This window comes from Myotis nattereri, assembly GCF_964212035.1.
Source record: "Myotis nattereri genome assembly, chromosome: 2".
Taxonomy (NCBI): domain Eukaryota; kingdom Metazoa; phylum Chordata; class Mammalia; order Chiroptera; family Vespertilionidae; genus Myotis; species Myotis nattereri.
In genome coordinates, this window is record NC_138076.1 from 146,297,556 (window position 1) to 146,317,170 (window position 19,615).

The 19,615-nt window shown below is 34.8% G+C and overlaps 1 protein-coding gene across 1 annotated transcript in view; it reads right to left on the minus strand.

Annotated features, from left to right (window-relative positions):
- TRHDE (thyrotropin releasing hormone degrading enzyme) overlaps positions 1-19,615 on the minus strand; it is a 378,007-nt gene that overhangs the window by 97,068 nt on the left and 261,324 nt on the right. Inside the window, exons 7-8 of the mRNA XM_081083285.1 lie at positions 18,968-19,033; positions 145-210 (exon numbers count right to left, since the gene is read on the minus strand). Coding sequence (XP_080939411.1) covers positions 145-210; positions 18,968-19,033 — 132 coding nt within the window. The remainder of the gene's footprint in view (positions 1-144; positions 211-18,967; positions 19,034-19,615) is intronic.

Consider the following 19,615-nt stretch of genomic DNA (forward strand, 5'->3'; position numbering starts at 1 on the left):
ATTCTCTTTAAAATATATATTTATAAAACATATCAAAATTAAACAAAAAAGCAATATGAGAAGTATAAAAAAATTGTCAGTGACTTATAAACTCAATTCAAGTATTCAAGAAGAGGTATTGGTATCCAAGCTTCTATACGTTACCTCTGAAAGTGTATTCCAGAGATCATTTCTGGCTGCATTGCCATATTTATGAATGGTTAAATAATCCTACAAAGAATGCAAAAATGTAATTACAATTCAAAGGCTAAGCAATTTTCAGTAAACACATTCAATTCTCAATTCAATTAATCATTTTCATTTGTTGGAATTGCATTAACAAGAAAGACATGCAGAAAGATGAAGAATTTCATTTTTAAATATCCAAAAAAATATTTAACTACAGTATACTTCTTAATTAAGTCATTAAAAAATATCTTAAAAATTATTAATCTCTTAAAATTGTTTTCATAGGCCTGATCTCTCTTTATGGATTTCCAGGTTCAAAGATCTTCCTCTAATTTAGCAAGTCATTTTGGGCAATTTTGAAGACACTGTCCCCTCAGTGAAATATATTAGGTAAAACTTTCTTATAAGGCTTTCATGTTCAAGTGCTAAAAAAAATGTTTTTGTTTTACGGAATAAAAAATAAAAAAGAGCCGATCCAGTGTGGCTCAGTGGTTGAGCGTCCACCTATGAACCAGGAGGTCATGATTCAATGAGTCAATTCCCTGTCAGGGCACATGCCTGGGTTTTGGACTCGATTCCCAGTAGGGGGCATGTAAGAGGCAGCCAATCCATGATTCTTTCTCATCATTGATGTTTCTAGGTCTCTCTCCTTCCCATTTCCTGTCTGAAATTAATAAAAATATATTTAAAATAAAATAAAATAGAACCTGATTGATACAAGCAGATGTGAAGAGGAACTGCTTTGTGAAAAGAGGGATGATTATCTTCACAACCTGTCAAGTTCCCTAGTCTTTCTGCAAAGAGCAGGCTGCCTAATACAAAATGATACATACTTATTTCCATGAGTCTGAAACACATACTAACATTTAACAAGAAAAAGTCAATCCTACATTGATTTGATATTCTGGGGTTTGGATTTCCCATTGCCCATTTTCAATCATGTGAAGTTAAACCTACACACTTTCCATCTGATTCATGTCTGCTCTCTTCTGTGAAGCATGGTTTATGTCACTGTGAATGCGCTATTTAGTTATGGCTCCTTGGCATTATGTTTTTTCTGAATCCAAAGTAGGAAACAGTGTTTTATTTTATAAAAAGGAGAGTCCCTTCCTTCATTTGAAATTCCATCATCTCTTCTACATGTAGGTGGTAGACAAAATCCTAATTTACATCACAGTACTGAAATTAAAAAAAAAAAATGCTGACTCCTTACAGTACTTTATTTAGAGTGGAATACTTTGGGGATAAAGTTGAGAAAGCAAATTTTCTGAAATACAAATTATAGCACCTGTGACATATTCAGCTTTGTTGGAAACTCACAGCCCAGCAAACGGCCACTCCCACCTAATCAGACTCCTAGCGATGCAATGCCCAACACTAGCTTCCAACCACAAATACATCATCATCTTCAGGCACTGTGAATAACTTTGTTGAAAAAACACATCTCTGAATACCCAATCTGAATCTCAATATTGACTTTGAATGTGCCATAGAAGGAATTTTCAATTTGAACCCAGGGGCCTGGATTAAAATAAATCATTTCAAACTTCATTGTCAGAATTATCTTTTATGCTTTTGCAGCAGTTACATGAATACATTTGAGGACATTGGGAATTATGAAACATAAATTTGAATTTTATTTTAATGATGCTATAATAAAAAGTATTAAAATTAGAACTATGATTGGTTTCAGTTTATGAACAGTGCTACTAGGATAAACCTAAATAGGGAAAACGGAATACTACATGGACCTTGAGAGTTCAATATATAGCTACATAATTCTCTTCTATGACAGATCCTAATAACACGACTGTTCATGATATGAGTTGACCTTGACCCAATACTGATCATCAAGTGGATCTCTTAGTTCCCTCGCCAATCCAGAATGAAGTGCAAATTCACATTGCAAGCTGAAATGGCAACTCCCTGGGCACAGGAAACAACTCCCACTTGCCCACCTCAATATTAAGGGCAACAGCATGTCTTCTTGGACTCCCAGCAGTCCCAATGTTTGGGTGTTATTGGAACTCTACCTAGGTCAACTTTTTTTTCTCCCCAAAAAGCCCCAAATGTTTTCATTAGTTATTTTAGCCTTCCTCTTGCTAAAATAACTAATGAAAAAGAGTCATATTTTAAATTAAGGAAATTTTGCTTTGTCTTTGTAGAATTACAAAATAACTTAAAGAATCATGAAGATGGCCTTTTGATAATCAATCATTTATGTATTTATTCATTACACAAAATGTATGGCTCATGGAGCTTTCTGGGTGCTGGGGAAATAGTGGTGGAGAAAAGGTTATGGAGAACAACTGCAAATACTGGGATGTGATTTGAGGAGAAAGGTTTCTGTGACCGAAAATTCAGAAGTCTTGGTACAATAACCACTTGACAAGTTGAAGTCAAACATTTGGTATATGATTAGATAAGATTTCAATTTCCTTTCAAATCTACAATGAATATGGAAGTAGCTGGAGTTAAGAATCAAAAAGAGAAATTTGTTTATATTATATGTATGAAAGTCAATCAACATTTTGGAGAATTGACATTTTGATATAAAGTAGACGAATGTTTTAATATTAACTAAAAAATTGTGGCTTTGCTGCACAAAATATTTAACAAACAACAGAACTGTTGAAAAGAATAAAACAAAGATGACCCATAAGATATTCTTAAGGGGCATAATCAATGCCCCTTAAAAGTGAAAAGCATATTAAGCAACAGCATATTCTCATACATAAAAGGCAGGCTACAGCAATGCTGAGCCACATTCAGACCTGGCCTAGGGCAGAGGAAAGACGGAATTTCTTCCTGGGAATCTCTCTTTAAGAATTAAGAAAACTTCCCCTCGAATGCTGCATCAAACTTCCCATGTTTCCCATGTTTCAGAAGGGCATCATGTGCTCTAACAGAAATCTGTTCATGAAGTATTAGGAAGACCTGTGTTGGGCCAACAGAAGGCAGGAGACCCAGTCCTGTGAAGTATGTGGTTGTATAATAGAGGGTGAGAACCTGAACAAAATCAGAAAGAAGAGGAGGCTAGCTTATGGGTAAACCACCTACACTTTTCTCCAAGGAGATGCAAGTCTGGGCCTCAGTGATGCTGGGAAGCAGGGTCCGTTCTACTCGTAAGACTAGTCTGGGAAATGCCAGGTATAGTCGGACATTGATTTCTCTGACTATGTGACAAGGAGGTTGAAGCAGGGGTGTGAAATAGTGTTTCTTTCTGTTAAGAATAAAAGTTCCTCAAAATTTTGTAGTGGGTGTATTTCACTCTGTTGGCTTTCCAGCATTTAAACACCACTTTTATATGAGGCAATAACTCACCATGGACTCTTGGAAGAAAGTGAGGGTTCTGCCTCTCACTTGAAATGAAAGGACCAGAATCCTATATAATAAAAGCCTAATATGCAAATCTACCAAACAGGGGGCAGGTCTGGTGAGCAGGTGGCATCAGGCCAGCCATGGGTGCCACAGGTCACCTCCTGCAGAGGGAGGCCAGGCTGTGGGTTAGGCCTGCTCCCTGGACATCCCCCAAGGGTTCCTGGTCTGCAAGAGGGTACAGGCCAGGCTGTGGGACACCCCCAACCCCGAGTGCACGAATTTTCATGCACCGGGCCTCTAGTTCTAAATATTCCCTCTCCACTCTCCCTGGCTACAGCACTGGCATGTCCCCTAGCCTCAGAGAAGTCAACATTCCCATTGTGACTATGAACCCTACAGGATCCAAGGAATAGAAATAGTTGAAAGATTGTTCCCTATGATGCTGACAGTGAGGTTCCAGGGCTAACCAGCCGCACTGATGGTACAAGTGAACCAACCAGTCTGTGGCACAAGCTTGGCTGCATTTCTTAAGCTTGGAGTCTCCCTTAGTTCTTATTATCTGTTTTCTAAGCCTGATCCTCCAGATTATTTGGAGATTATGAGATTAAGTAAAAATGCAAAGAAAATATTAAAAAAGCATTATGCAAAATAAATGAATATTTAAATTTCATTCTATTAGATAAGAACTAAGTATAAAGTGATATAAATAATTATTTGACATTTATTATTAAATTATAACATGTTTCCAAGAAAGAAACCCAGTAAAATAGGAACAGTTGACAAATTTTTTGAGGTATGGAAGTTTCTGGACATCAGACACAATAAAAAAGACATGAAATTTATAAAAGAAAGTTATTTGAATGGATAAAACAAAAATAGTTGAAAATTCAGTTATATCATTGTTTGCATGCCATTTTGATTTCCATTTTTAAATGTATATTTAACCTGAATTGACTTTTAGAAGTTGCTTACTTAGATATAGCTATATTCAGATATTTCTCTAGGAACAAAAAGTCATTTTACATGGTTTAAAAATCCATTCCTCCACCTAATGAGTGCAAATTTTATAAAATCAGTAGATTTTCTTAAGGTGTTGCTAAATAACCAGGTAATAAAAAAATCAAAGTCAAAAATTAATTTTTTAATTTAGCTGTTAGCATGTGAAAGATTTTTTGTCTTAAGTTAAAGGCAATGGCATACTCTCACATCGGTTTTGTTTTTTGTGGTTTTTTTTCACATAACTCTTATTTAGTAATTACAGATCTTGCCATCAATGCTGCAACACGCAGGAGCGTCACCAGAGGCGAGATATTGCCACTGTTGACTTTGTATTCTCTTCCAGAACAACCTGACAGGGTCCCATGCCTGTCAGTGAAATACTGTGCATGTAAGTCTATAGGAGTGTTCTGGGGCACTAAAATATTCCCACCTCACTTCTGCTGCTAGCTCAAAATATTCCTGAGACATAAAGTGACTCTATTGGTGAAACTGAAGTTTGTGAATTGCTTTTTCCAAATGCCCTGGTAAAGGGGCTTTGACCACGGCATGCTCACAAAATAGGTAAATTATATTCTAGCTGGTAAAAATACACTGCCTCTTATAAGTCAAGATGCCCGCTGACTGCAGGGCACGTACAAGAAGTTCCCCACTCCCACTCCTTCTTTCCTCAGCCCCAGTGCTGAGGACTAGTTGAGAAGAACATGCAACTCAGTTGAGAAAGAAGTGGTGTGTATACTCAGAAAAGCTAAAGGATTCAGGCTGACCCTGTGCCGAGTCAGCTCAGGCAAGGCTTTGAAAGCCTGAGTGAGGGCGGTGAATGGATGAAGAAATGAGAGACAAGGAGAATAAGCTGGGTCCTTTAGGTGGATCTTCTTGTGCCTGGCTGAGGCCACAGAGAGAGATCCAGAGGCAAGCTGAGCCTTTATTTTATAGCCAGAGGTAAACAAGGTAGTGGTCACCTTAGTCACCATAATTAAAATGTTCACCATAGTTACTTGTTTTGGCAGCACTTGCTACATCTCCAACAGCCCATTAGCTACCCAGATAAGATACAGGGGCATCATAAGGTCAAGCCTAATTATGCTAAGAGGACTGTGCCCTCTAAGCTGGGACTTGTTTGTGGCTTTGCCAACAGGTCAGTCCGAGGCTTAACCCTATAGCTGCACCCTATATGACCCTAAGCAGCCATGTGATCTTGGGTAAGGTATCTATTTTTGTTAACCCTTAATTTCTTCAACTAGAAAGAGTAGATAACATAGCACTTGAGAAAATGTTCACAGAAAATGACATAAAACAAGTGAAGCACTTAGAAAAATACCCGCCACACAAAGAACCCAAAAAATTCTAGTTATTTTAAGACCAAGCTCAAGGGGGGGGGGGGTGCGGGGGGAGTTGAGTCAGCATCTTCATCTTCAACCTTACCTCCAAGAGAAGCCAAACTTTTCTAGAAGCCCAAAGAAGGGAAATTATATGAACTTGAGGTATGGGGAGAAATCAAATCAATTTTTGAAAAAGTAAAAATGCAAGAAATTGAGACCAACCCTCCTTCAGACTTGAGGAAATCTTAGAAACCGTATCCCACACAAATCTGGGGGGGAAAAAGAGTTGGAGGGCTCTGCCAGTTGTGGGGTATAGCACCTTGTGTTTCAAAGAGATGTGATAGAATGGGGACACTATTGCTCATGGAATGGGAGACTTATCAGACTCCTCAGAACAAAATAGCCAGTCCTGATTTAGAAACAGAGCAATAAAGACACTAATCTTCAAGTAACCAGAAAGGCAAGGCATGGACAAGATAAAGACTAAACACTCAAACGATATGCACTATCTTACTTCTTTCCAGTTCACTCATCAGCCCCCTTCATGAAATCAATATGACTGCCTATCAGTGAGGATTGGAACAGAGGGCTCTTTACCATATGTTCTGGATTGAGAAAAGTTCCCTGAAATATTCTCATATTAATGGCCATGACATAAGAGAATTCAATGCAGGCAGATTAAATTTCCTATATGCTCAGGAGCATATGGGTTTGCTTTATTCAGTGCTAAAATTATATACATATACTTGTTAATTTATTATTTACTGCTAACATTAATGGCAGGTATTTTTCTTTCAGATCCTTTCTGTCTTTGTTTTTCTGATTATTCAGCTTATAGTTAATAGTTCATCTTAATTCCTAGCAAACAGCCTCTTCTCCTTTGCAGCTCTGTCCAATTACCAGAGCTGGCAAAACCCCAATTATGGATGAATCCAAGTGTTTGCCTCCTTCAAACCTGCGCAGCTGAGCATCACAGGAGAAAATAATGCAATAGGGCAGTTTAATTTCATTACAAATGTATAATCACCAAACTCAAATAGGCACTCAATACTGCCATGCCTTTCTACTCTTCCTAACCACTCTTCAATCTTCAAACCTCTACCAGCCAGCATTACCTCACTTTCAGCTACTGTTCTTTCTTCAAGGGACACTGAACTGAAAAAAATAGAATTCATCAGAAAGTAACTTCCTCATTTTCCCATTTACAAATCTCCAAATTAACTGGGAGTGTATCTCCTGTCAAAAACCATTCCTTTTACCTTCTCAAGGACCAATGTCCTAATTATGTCTTCTCCAGAGTTATCCGACTCTCCTTCTCCTCACTCCTTCTCTAGCTGGGCCTAAGACTAGTACAACTGTCACCCATCTTTAAAAACAAGAGGGAAGGTTCCTTAACCCTTATCTACCTCTATCCACCCTGTTTTTCTGATCCACTTTCTTGGCCAACTTCTTTAAATTTTATTTTACATACACTGTATTCACTTAAGCATTTTTCTATTCACTCTTCCACTGAAATCAATACATTTGCAAGCTGCCAACGGAACACTCCTGTCTTTACCCTACTCTGCTTCTCAGTTGCATTTAACCTCATCGATCATTTTCTTATTCTTTAAATAAGCTTTTCTCTTGACATGAGTGACACCACGCCCTTGGTATTCTGCCTGAGCCTCCAGCTGTTCTACCTCAGGCTCTTTTGCTGGCCCCTTTCCTTCCCTCAACTTCTAACTGCTACGGCCTTTCAGGTTTTGGTCCCACGCCTTCAACCCAGAAACCTCGGAATCATTCTTGGGTACCTTTTCTTCCTCACCTCTCATACCACATTCTTCACCCAATCTCCCCTTGGGTCCATTTAATTCTACCTTCAAAAACATTTTGAATCCACTCATGTCTCTGTATAGCTACTGACTAAACCTCCATCATCTCTTATCTGAATATTGACATATCTTCCAAATTTTATTACCTGATTCCTCTCTGGGTATTCTGTGTGCCCCGATCCTAATGCATTAACACAAATAGCCAGGTAACTGCTTTAAATATAAATAGAACCATGTCACATCCCAGTTTTACACTATTTAATAACATCCCATGGCACTCACAATAAAACCCAGCCTTCTAACACAGTCTTCTTCAGCACTACTGATTGGCTCCTGCCTCCAATGCTCCCTCCTCCCTTGTCTTTACTGAGCCTCTTCATCCACAGCTGGAAATTTTATTTTACATACACTGGAAATGTTCAGTTCTTTGTCTCAGCCCTTTGCACAAGCCCTTCCATCTTCCTTGGATGCTCCACTCCTCACCCAGCTCTTCCCCATCCTCAGACCTAATTATACAAGCTTCTTCCCAAGAGAGATCTCCTAAACACCCAACTAAAGTTCCCCTACCCACCCACCTAAATGTTCTCCCAGAGCATCCTACTGTTTTTCTCTCTAGCATTTATTATATTTAATAAATATATATGTAGTTGTTTTTCCTATTCAGTGTTTACTTTATCCTATTATATGATTCATGAGATCAGTGCCATATTTGTTATGTGCAGAATGCCCTGAATACCTGGTGCTTACATGGTGTCTACATAGAATAGGTATGCAATAAGTATGTGTGGAATAAATAAGTAATTGAACATGTCTGATGGGTAAACAACGTGGACTGCAGACATGAAATTAAGCAGAGCTGGGGTAAGAACAAACAATAGTGCAGGAAAGGCCTGAGCAGGGTGGAGGGGGTCAATGGAGGGGGGGAGGGGGAGGAGGGGACATTTGTAATACTTTCAACAATAAAGCTATGAAAGGGGGGAAAACAGAAGGAAAAAAATCACAATTTTGGTTTACTAGCACAAAGCATCAAGAAAAGATTTTCACACTAAAATGAGTTATTATTCTTAAGGGAAAAATTATCTGTAGAATAACCATATGGAGATACCTTGAGCAAAGGAATAAAGGTAAATAAAGCAGACTGGTTGTAAATGGATATCAAATTTTTTTGTTTGTATCATACTAACTCGGAGCTCTCTCTTCCGTAGACAGAAACACAGAGGTAGGTCAAAATGGAGTTTTGAATGCACTTGAACCTTTTTCAAGATCGGTTCCAAATATATTACTTAAGATAGGTATTTACAACACTTCTGTTAAACTACTAGTTTATAACGTGGTTTTTCTTAATAATTTTGACATTTAGCTATTACAGGATAAAAAGAATTTGTGGTAAGTATGTTAAGGTTCATTATTTTTATTACCATTTATACAGTTATAAAAATGAGGAAATGTCCATTTTTAAATGGGTATAACATGAATAAATATCTCAGACAAGTATAGGTGAAATGCAAGGTAATATATAAAAAATGTTCAACCTCATTTTAATAAAAATATATACTCTTAAAAAACAGGGTAATTTTAAAAATAAATTTGTAAGAAATTTATTTTTAAAATGTATAAGTCTCAATGCTGTTTGCTTCATGTATTATAAAAAGAGAACTTTCAAGTTTTATCTCTACCATTATATATTGGCTTAACATTTTAGAAGAAAAATTGTTAATCAAAAATTGATAACCAAAAATATAATAAGAAAATTGATAAGTTAAAGATTACTAACTGTTGTTTATTTAACAAAAATTTAAAAAGCATTCTAGTGTTCACAAACAAAAAAACTAAGTATATCATGGTACATCTATGCCATCTCACTCATATTAACCTATGTAATAAAATTACCAAACAAATATGAAAATATGAGTAACTAGGGGGGGAAATTTATCAACTTAGAAAGGTTTATATTTTTTTAGTGTCAAAAGTGGCAATATTGCCGAGTATGTAGTTCTAGGCTATTACTTGAATGTTCCTAAAAGAAACATAAAAAAAGGAGAAAAATAAATTAAAAAAGGAAAAGAAGGAAAACTGCTGATGCAAGGCCTAAATAAGTTAGAGAAAAATGCCTCTGAGGAAAGTTTATTGTACTTCTCAACTAGCAATCTAACTAAACGGTACTGTCTGCAAACAGTGAGAGACAGTTCGCTGATAGGTGTACCTAAGTATGTGCATGTTGAAAGATCAGCATGCATTTACATATTCATCAATATGCAGATACATCTGCCCATCAGCCAATGTGTCTAATAATTTCACAGATACATTTAAAATTATAAAAAATATTTTATAGCCTCAAGCCTATTAGCTAAAATGTATAATATTTCTTGAACCCTTAATAAACAAGTAAAAGAAAACCAATAAATATAATGTATAAGGTCTCCCATGTTATGGCCTACAGAATCACCAAATAGAGATACATGTCTTCAAGAATAAAGACTTTTCAATTAATGCTAAAAAGTGGCCAGTTTGCCCTAACCGGTTTGGCTCAGTGGATAGAGCGTCAGCCTGCAGACTCAAGGGTCCCAGGTTCAATTCCAGTCAAGGGCATGTACGTTGGTTGCGGGCACATTCCCAGTGGGGAGTTTGCAGGAGGCAGCTGATCAATGTTTCTCTTTCATCGATGTTTCTAACTCTCTATCCCTCCCCCTTCCTCTCTGTAAAAAAATCAATAAAATATATATATTTTTAAAAAGTGGTCAGTTTACGATATTTAATTCAAAGGCAAAATGATAAGGATTCAATCCGTGGATGTATATAAAAAAATTAATTGAAACTGATGAATAAAAGTAATTTCTCTCTGATTCAGGATTATAGTTTTGCTATTTAATATTTAAAAGTACTTGTTTTTTATTAGAGATACTATTCTTAATCCTCACATCCATGAACTCTTTCCTTAAATATTTTTCCTTCTATAACATGTGTATTAATTTTAGCTGTGTTGTTAGGTGTTAAATAAAGTAAATAATAATTAGGTGAAATTCATGACCAAACACCAACAATGATAGCATTATTCCCATACAAAATATGGAAAAGTAGGATTTTAGTTTCTTGTATGGAAAATAATACAATAATTAATAAATAATACAAGAATAAACTCTGTGTTTCACATACTCACAACCGTAAACCTACTTTCACACTCCCCTGTTTAGTATTGAATGAACACAGCAAGTTTTATGAAGTTTTAACCTTTTTTACCTATAGCATATCTAAAGCTGCACAACACTTTACGTAAAACATGGAGAAATCTGAGAATGTCTGTGGTCACTTATTTCAGATTGAACATTATTCAGTTACTATCTGGATGAAACAATACTATCCCAAAAGGAAATTAACTTTGATATGCTGTCTCTGTTCCTCTGTTATTTTCTGACTTTTCATTTATCTGGAAACCTAAATGCAAGGGAGAAAACACTCACAAATTTAAGTCAGTAGTTACCAAATAAAAATAGTGTGTATACGTGTTAATATATAACTTTTCCTTGGATCACAAGTCATTGAATATGTTGTTGCTACTAATAATCCCTATGGCTTTGTGCCTGTCATTACCTTCAGGCTATCAGAATTTTATGAGCACAAACCAATAATAATCATATTTCCATTTTGCTTTTTATCCACACCTCATTGCCTGACATTGATTTGCATAAGCAATTTCCACTCTGATAATTGGAACAAAACATCTTGTTGTAGGTTACCTTATGGAAAAGAGCAGTTAAATATTAATCAAGAGAAATCGTTCTTTATTCAACCATGTTTAGATGATATTGAATTACCCTAATTGGTTGAGTAGAAAGGTGACTCATTTTCTGACATGGATTTCAGGCTTTGAGTTTATATCAAGCTTAACAATGATCTTTCTTCATAACTTCAATTCCCTGGCGTTGAATCATAACAACATGAAGAATGATATCGCTAAACTCAAGTCATTAAGACAATAGTGTTTCCTTTGAAAAGAAAAAGCAATAGTACTATGCATTAATTATTTTTAATGGCCACTGAGCCAATCAATATTATCTGAGGATTTCATATAGTTTTATTATTCTATTTCCAGAAAAATATGAGAAAAAAATGTAACTAGGTAGATTAAAACAAGTAAAATGAAATAAGAATGATCAAAGTCATGTACAAAATTCTATCTAAAAGAATCATTACATGAATCACTTACTTTAAAAATAAGCCTATAATACTTAGGTAATGAGGATTTGAGCTATTGGAACTTAATGTCCAGAAACGTAGATGACTGGAACAGATAGACAGAGCTCAGATAGACACATTAACCAAAGAACGTATATGCGTTTATGCATAGCCCATGGACACAGACAATAGTGTGGTGAAGGCCTGGGGTGGGGTAGGGGCTTGGTGGAGGTAAGGCATAAGGGGAGGCAAATGGGGGACATCTGTAATAATATGAACAATAAAAAAATAAATTAAAAAAGAAAATCCTAATTTATGGATTATATGTATAAGCATTGCTACATATAGGTGAAATTTAATGTTTACGCACTTAAACAATAACATCCCTAGGATATGAAAGATGTAAGAATTGCTGAAAGATGCTTTGGAATGGACAGTTTTTATTAAAGGAGGATTCAGGGGAAACATTTATTCATGGGAGCAAGAGAGATTTCAGAGAGATATGTAAAATAATCAAGAACTTCTAAAGACAGAAAAAAATAAGGATGGCAAAATTGCAGTATTTTTCTATTTTAGAAACCATATAGAAAATGAAAGTCAACAACAACATTGGGCATTAAAGATTGTCCAAGTGGGAAAGAGCATAGAAATGCAGTTCCACTGTATATACTCCATCCCAGTGTCCTGCCAGTAAGGAATCCGTTTCTGCTGGTGATATGATAAGAAAATCATATTCGAACAATGTACTATTAAACAGATGTGAAGTCCCAAGGAATCTTGCCAGCTTTTTTTTTTTTTTTTTTTTTTTACAGGATCACATAGGAAGGAATTTGGAAATACTTATGCCACAGACAAATATGAGGTGATAAAGGTAAGAATGACATTGTGCATAAAAAGGGTGATTTGAGCCTGTATACAGAGGGAGTTACTGCTGACCTGCCTATTGCATTTCATGCCGACTCTTCCTACAGGTAATGTGTCATGCATTTGTTTTGTTTTTTAGTCATCTTTACTCACTGGAATCATTGCTAGGAGAAAATCTTGGACTAGAAAAATACATGTTTACTCTCCAGATGTCTTATGTATAGTTGGTCTTAAATTAAAAGCAACTTAAGCAAATTGCTGCTTAGATTTTTCTCCCTACATTTGCCATATCCCAGGAGGATCTGACCACCTGGAGATGAGGAAGATAGAACCAACAGTTGTGATTATGAAAACAAAATCGTTGAAATTCTTACATTTATTTTTTAAAAGTTATTCACAATAATAAGTTCCTTATCTTTTCTTCTTTGTTTCCTCATTTTAGGAGAGAAATAACTTTAGAAAATTGAAATCTGGTACTGACACTACTTAATCAACTCACTTATTCAAAGAGGAAACTGGGGATTATAGAAGACAGGTAACTGAGCTGTAGTTAGAAAAGAAGTGAATTATGGTCACTGATTGTTTGATTTTCTTAATTTCTCCCATCATAAATTCTTATAAAACTACTGAAATCAGTTGAAAACATCTACTCTAGCTATTTTTATGGCTAGAACTCCAGCAAATTCTATGGCTTTATTAGGTCTTTTACGTGAAACTTAGGACATTGATTGAGAAGTATTGCTTAGTCTTAATACAAATATCAAGAAAGAGAGAAAGGCATTAATACATTTTAAATCTCCATATGTTAATATGACAACCTACAAAAATAATACAACACTGTTTAATCAATAGAATGAGGAAATTGATAGATTAAGTGTGTCAGATTGCCGGTTAGCAATTCATCACCATTCCCACTGTGTTCTACGCTCTTGTGCATTGTATGGCTTGAAAGCACTATTTACTGGAATCCTTTGATAGTTCAGCCCAAGTTTAAATTCTGCATGAAATGCACACATAAGAGCTATGGAAAGCATGAAAGAAGGAGTCATCATTGCTCAGGTAACAAAGAGCAGGCATGTGGGCTTTGGCAAAGGCCAAGGTAAGCTACTCCCTAGCAATGGCATCTAGATAGGCAGCTGAGGGTATGGATATCAATTGCCTGTGATACTTAAATTTCTTGAATTTCTGAAGTTTAGCAGTGGCTTTCCTGATTTTTATTCTTCTGGTCCTCCCAACAGTTTTATAAAAATCACATACTCTGTTAGATACCTTTCTGCTTGATATACTTAGCATGGTTTTGGTTTGTCTACTGTGTTACATACCAGAAGTGGTATATTCCAGGAAACAGACCCTCCAAGAAGAAAATCTACAATTGTTTCCCTGTCTTGATTAGATTTAATTGAGGTAAAAGCATTGACAATGGGTAATAAAATCCTGGCAATCCATGGTTTTCAAGGCCTAGACAGATTCTTAAATTATTATAGTTGCCTAAATTGAAGAATTGGCTTTGGGAAAAATAAATGACTATTTCAATATTACAACACAGGAGAATAGAGAATTAAAAAATCTGCAACAAGGATAGTTATTTCTGCAACAAGAATAGACTGGAGAGATTACAAAAAGAGTACAGTAATCTCAGTGCTGCAGGTATTGGTAGGGAATCAGAGATGGTCTCTAACTATGCTAAAAGATGTTGTGAATCCTTTAGCCTTAGAATCAATATAACTGAAGAGCAAACTAAGGTTGAAATTCTGAGTGGTAAAATCAGAACTCCAGCAAACTTTACGGCTTTACTAGGTCTCTTATGTGGAAATTAGGACATTGATTGAGAAAGTGTGGGACATGAAGAAGTAGAATGGAAACCTTTAAAGTCTAAATTCCACTGTTTTCCTTGCCTTCAAAAACAGCTCTTGTCTCTGAAAAAGTCAGTTGCTCTTATTTAAGTCCCCTGTAATGACATCATCAAGGGTGAAGCCGGTTCTCCTCCTGACCAACCTCTAACCACCCCAATGTAGTCAGACCCATAAACAGAATCAGTTTCAGCAGATTTCAGGCACACAGGTAGAAATCCTGACCTCAGTAAGGACAACAGACATGCGGAAAATCACTGAGAAACTTCAAAAAGTAAGTTCTCAGAAAATGTCATTGAAAATAACTATAGTTTAATAACAAACATGTAAATTACCCAGAGCAAAATATGAAAGTGTAACAAAATATAAAGTGTCACAAAATAGGAAAAGTAACTAAAAAAACAAAGGAAATATAAGTTGTTTCTTAATACTGGCAAAAGAAACATATTACCAGCACAAATTCTCAGTAATAATAAATGCTGATTTGGTTGGACTAGATATAGTGCTATAGTTGACCATTAAAATAATGTGGGGTTTAGGGACACCAACTCCCTCAGAGTCAAAATCCGTGTGTAACCTTTGACTCCCCCAAAACTTAGTCAGCCCTCAGTAACTATGGGGGTGGTTCCAGGACCCCCATGGATACCAAAATCTGTGGATGCTCAAGTCCACTATATATGGCATAGATCAATGCATACAGTCAACGCTCCACATCTGTGGACTGCCAACCATGGATCAAAATGGGACAGGTATTTTTTAAATCTGTATATAAAAGGGACTCCCACATTTCAAACCCCTGTTGTTCAAGGGTCAAATATATATATATATCTCCATATAGTTTTAATATTCAGATGATTAACTTATCATTCAAGAACAGGGAATCACTCAGATTTGCACATCTAAGTTACAAATTTTTTAATCAAATTAAAATACTTTCCATAATTAAAGTATCAAATCTAAATTATCTAACTAGTAAAATGTATCAAATAAATCTTAAATTCAGAGAATCTAAAAGGTGGGAAAAATATTAAAGAGTATTTTGTCCAATTCTTGCACTTTATAACTATAAAGTCAGAGACCAAGATAGGTTTGAATTACTTGTAGAAAGCCTGCATTAATTAGAAACAGAAATTAGAAAGAAGAAAAAAGAAAAAAAAAGAAACAGAAATTAGAGTTACTTGTCCCTACTCATTCCATTGCCTCTTGCCACCCAAAATATGCCTGTTATTATTTTGGGAAATGGATTATTTAGATAGTAGATATGTGCAGTTTACAAAAAATGTAAACATTTCTATGTTTTAAAAACATATTATTTACAAGTGGCATACAAAATCAAAGTTTCAAGATTTGTAGGTTCTACACCTTACTTCCAATTTAAACATCAAAACACAAACTAATTTACTAATGGTATCCAGTATAACGCTTTTATGTATGTATACACTATTTAAAAAATGTTTTGAGGTAATTTATTTTTAAAAACTCCACAAGACTGAATGATTTAAGCATCAGACAAAATTCAAGAAGCAAGGGGAATTAGACAGAAATGTATAAAGAAGACCAACTAAAGAAAATTGTGGTTATTCAGTATAAAACTGTTTTTTAGACTTACTAATAGCTCACCCAATGGATTATGTGGCTATTAGGAGCAAAACATTTTTCAAAAAGTCTCTGAGTCCCTTCCTACTGAGAAATATATGTGTGATCTGAAAATTAAAATATATTTTCCAATATAAAATTATTACAAAAGTTAGAAAAATATAGTTTAATCTATATGCAGATACTTTGGAGATTAAATATGAGCATGTGAACTGACCTGAAAAGCTACTACTTCTGTATATCATTTTTATTATATTTAATATATAAAATATTACATTTATTATTTATTATTTATATTTATTATGCAGGATGTCCCCAAAAATGTATACACACTTTGAATGATTATGAAGTCAGTTTTTATTAACATACAGTTCATTTTCAAAATTAAGTGAGTTACCAGCTATTAGAGTGTGTATGCATTTTGGGGATACCCTAAATATTTATTATTTATCATAAATAATTTTTCTGTGTTTGCATTAGTAAAAAAAAAATTTGCCTTGTTCCCAAAAGAACATGAGTCAAAAGCATACAAAACTTGTAAGATAACACAAAGGTTAGGAGAAAATAACACACCATTATTATTGTTCCTGTGTGATGTACGAGGGCTAAGGACCAAGTACAAAGAAGAAAGAAGAAGATAAAGAAGAGGAAGAAGAAGGAGGAGGACAAGAAGGACAAGGATGGATAATAATAAAAGGAAGGAAAGAAGGAGGAAGAAAGAGAAAAAAATATAATAAGGCATAATATTTGGAATCGCTTACACCTGTAAATCTAACCTGAGTCTGTTTGCAAATATAAACTTCCATTTGTCAACACAGAAACAGCCATGGTTAATGTAAAGACAATTAATAGATTTTCCAGCAGAGGTGAGCACTGACAGTCCAGATTAGCTCTTTCAACAAGACTATAAAACCAAGACTCCCTAGAGACTTGTGGATGGGAAATATATTAATATCAACTCTGTGACCACTCAGCACCATGACATAAAGTGTCTGTTCAGGAGGTCATTTCCAAAATGTATCCCATACATCTTCATGCACAAGAGATGATAATTTATCACCTAGACATAGGGATCCACTGTAAACTAATCCAACTGCTGATGATACACTAAATCAGCTTGAGTGATGAGTATAAATAAAGCTGCGAGGAAGTACTGAAGGATACAGATCCATCTGATCAATGAGATGTCACAAGGCGAATGAAATGCAATGTTGACAAGCATAGAGTCCCTCCGTTGAAAATTAACCAAATCAGGTATCAGAGCATAAAGGTATACATTAACACAAGCTTCAAATGAAAGTTTAATATATGGGAGTCAGAGGGCAAATAGTCTGTTTCAGATAAAACTGAACAGACTGGGTCACTAGGATTGGGTGAATTAAAAATTGATGTATTTTGCATACCATAGAAAGCAAGACAGGATAAAGAATAATGCTGCAAGACAATAATCCTTTCCAAATAATATAACTATAGTTATTCAATCTACCAAACAAATCCATACACACAGATGAGGAGAAACAATAAAAACTGTATACAGAAAATGATTTCACATCAACTTGCTACCAGGAAATCCAATTTGATTTATGTTGCCTTAAAAAAGCTTAGATATTTTCTGGAACTGTCATGCTACAACTTCAATGGGGAAAAACAAAAGAGTGGGGATAAGGAAGGGCATTTGTCCAGAAAGTTTATATTCATGGAAGGCACTCCTTGAGAAAAAGGATTTTCTAACTATGTGATTAGAATAGAGACTTTAGCACCCGGTCAGTAGCTTCAGTGGAACTCAGCTATTCTAAAGGTGCCCCTAATAGAAAGAGCTGATTAAAGTAAATTTCAACCTCTGCTGGAGCAAATCTGTAAAAATATTTTCTAAGGAAAATTATTCTTCAAGAAATGTATACTTTTTTCTTTGTTGTGTAAAGTATATGTAGCTTTGTCATAATTTGTTTAACTCTTGCCTTGTATTTTTCTTTTTTAGTTTATTTTGGGTAAAGATAGAATTAGACTACTAAAATATGACCTGATCCCATATGTAGTTTATTTAAATTTCAAAATGAAAAGCTTACTAAGAACAGATAAGATTGATTGCTCTCTCTGTCTTGGCATAATTGTATTTCAGGTGAACATCAATTTACTTTAAAGGACACTTCTAAGTAGCAGAATGCATCATAAATAATTCATCAATCACAGCTGCTAGGAACATGATTTACTTCAATAGAAGCAATGGAATAAAAGTTACATTTTTCTATGTTTGTGTTTGCTTTTAAGAGTTAAGAATCTTTCTTTTCTAAGAATCCACTGTTAGATTCCGTACTTCATAGTCCAAATGCAGTAAGATAAACATGGTTTATTTTTGCCCTTAATTTAAAATATTGTATTTTCTAATTTAAAGACATTTAAATAACTTTGGAACAAATAGCAATCTACACATGTCAACAATAAAATAACATAAAAGGCACATATTTGAAAAATGAAATTAAGATTTTCTCAAATATATATTTTGTAAGGCTAACCTAGTTTGCTTTCACTGTATGTAAAATTTTAAATGGAAGAAAAGGGAAGCAGACTCAAAAATCTTTTGTAGATTATTTAGGATCTGATATATTTGAAAATTACTTCAATTTTAAAATGTGTAGTAAAGAGATTCTAAATGGTATAACAGTTTGAGTTTTATCGGTTGGTATAGTGAGTATCTTACCTCTTTCATTTGTAATATGGGAAGATACTGCTTACCTTACTCATCCTAACAGTTTCCATCAAATTCAGCAATTTTGTATTGGCAATTTTTCAAGCTGTGAGAAATCTTTAAAATAAATATGAGGACAGGAAAAAGATAAGAGAAAATAAAAAGCTTTTTACTTACTTGCAAACCCCTCTGAAATACTGAATGGCCCATAAAATTTGCCAGCATTCTAATTAAAGCAGCACCCTGTGGGAAAAGAGTATTTAAAAAAAAAGAAAAAAAAAGAATTTCAACCAAGTAACATTATTCTAAAAGTATCCTATATTAAACAAATATAGTTTGACTCACTCATGCTACTTTATTCTTAACAATAGTTAAGAAATAAGAAAATCATGAACACACTATTCCTCTAATTGGTAACAATTGCATTTTTTTGCTTTGTGAATCACAGGCCAATGAATGACTTCAAAATAGAAATCTTCTGGACAGAATATCTCAGGGCAATAATAAGCTGTAATTCAGGCGTAATAAAAATTGTATTAAGCACACTGTATGACAGAGTTAATAAAACATGATTCTTTGGTACTTACAAGTTCATAATCCAGTAAGGGAGAATGCCCATGTTAATAAATAATCATATTAAAATATAGCATTCAAGTAACATAGCTACTTACTCTAACCCTGGCTCAAGCAAGAATAGTTTAGCTATAGAAGTAGAGAGCAGACATACCAAGCAATCAGATTGTTTGGTTTCAACTCCTGGCTCTGACACCTACTTGCCATATTAACTCAGGAAAAAAAAATATTTAACCTCTATGTTCCTCTCTT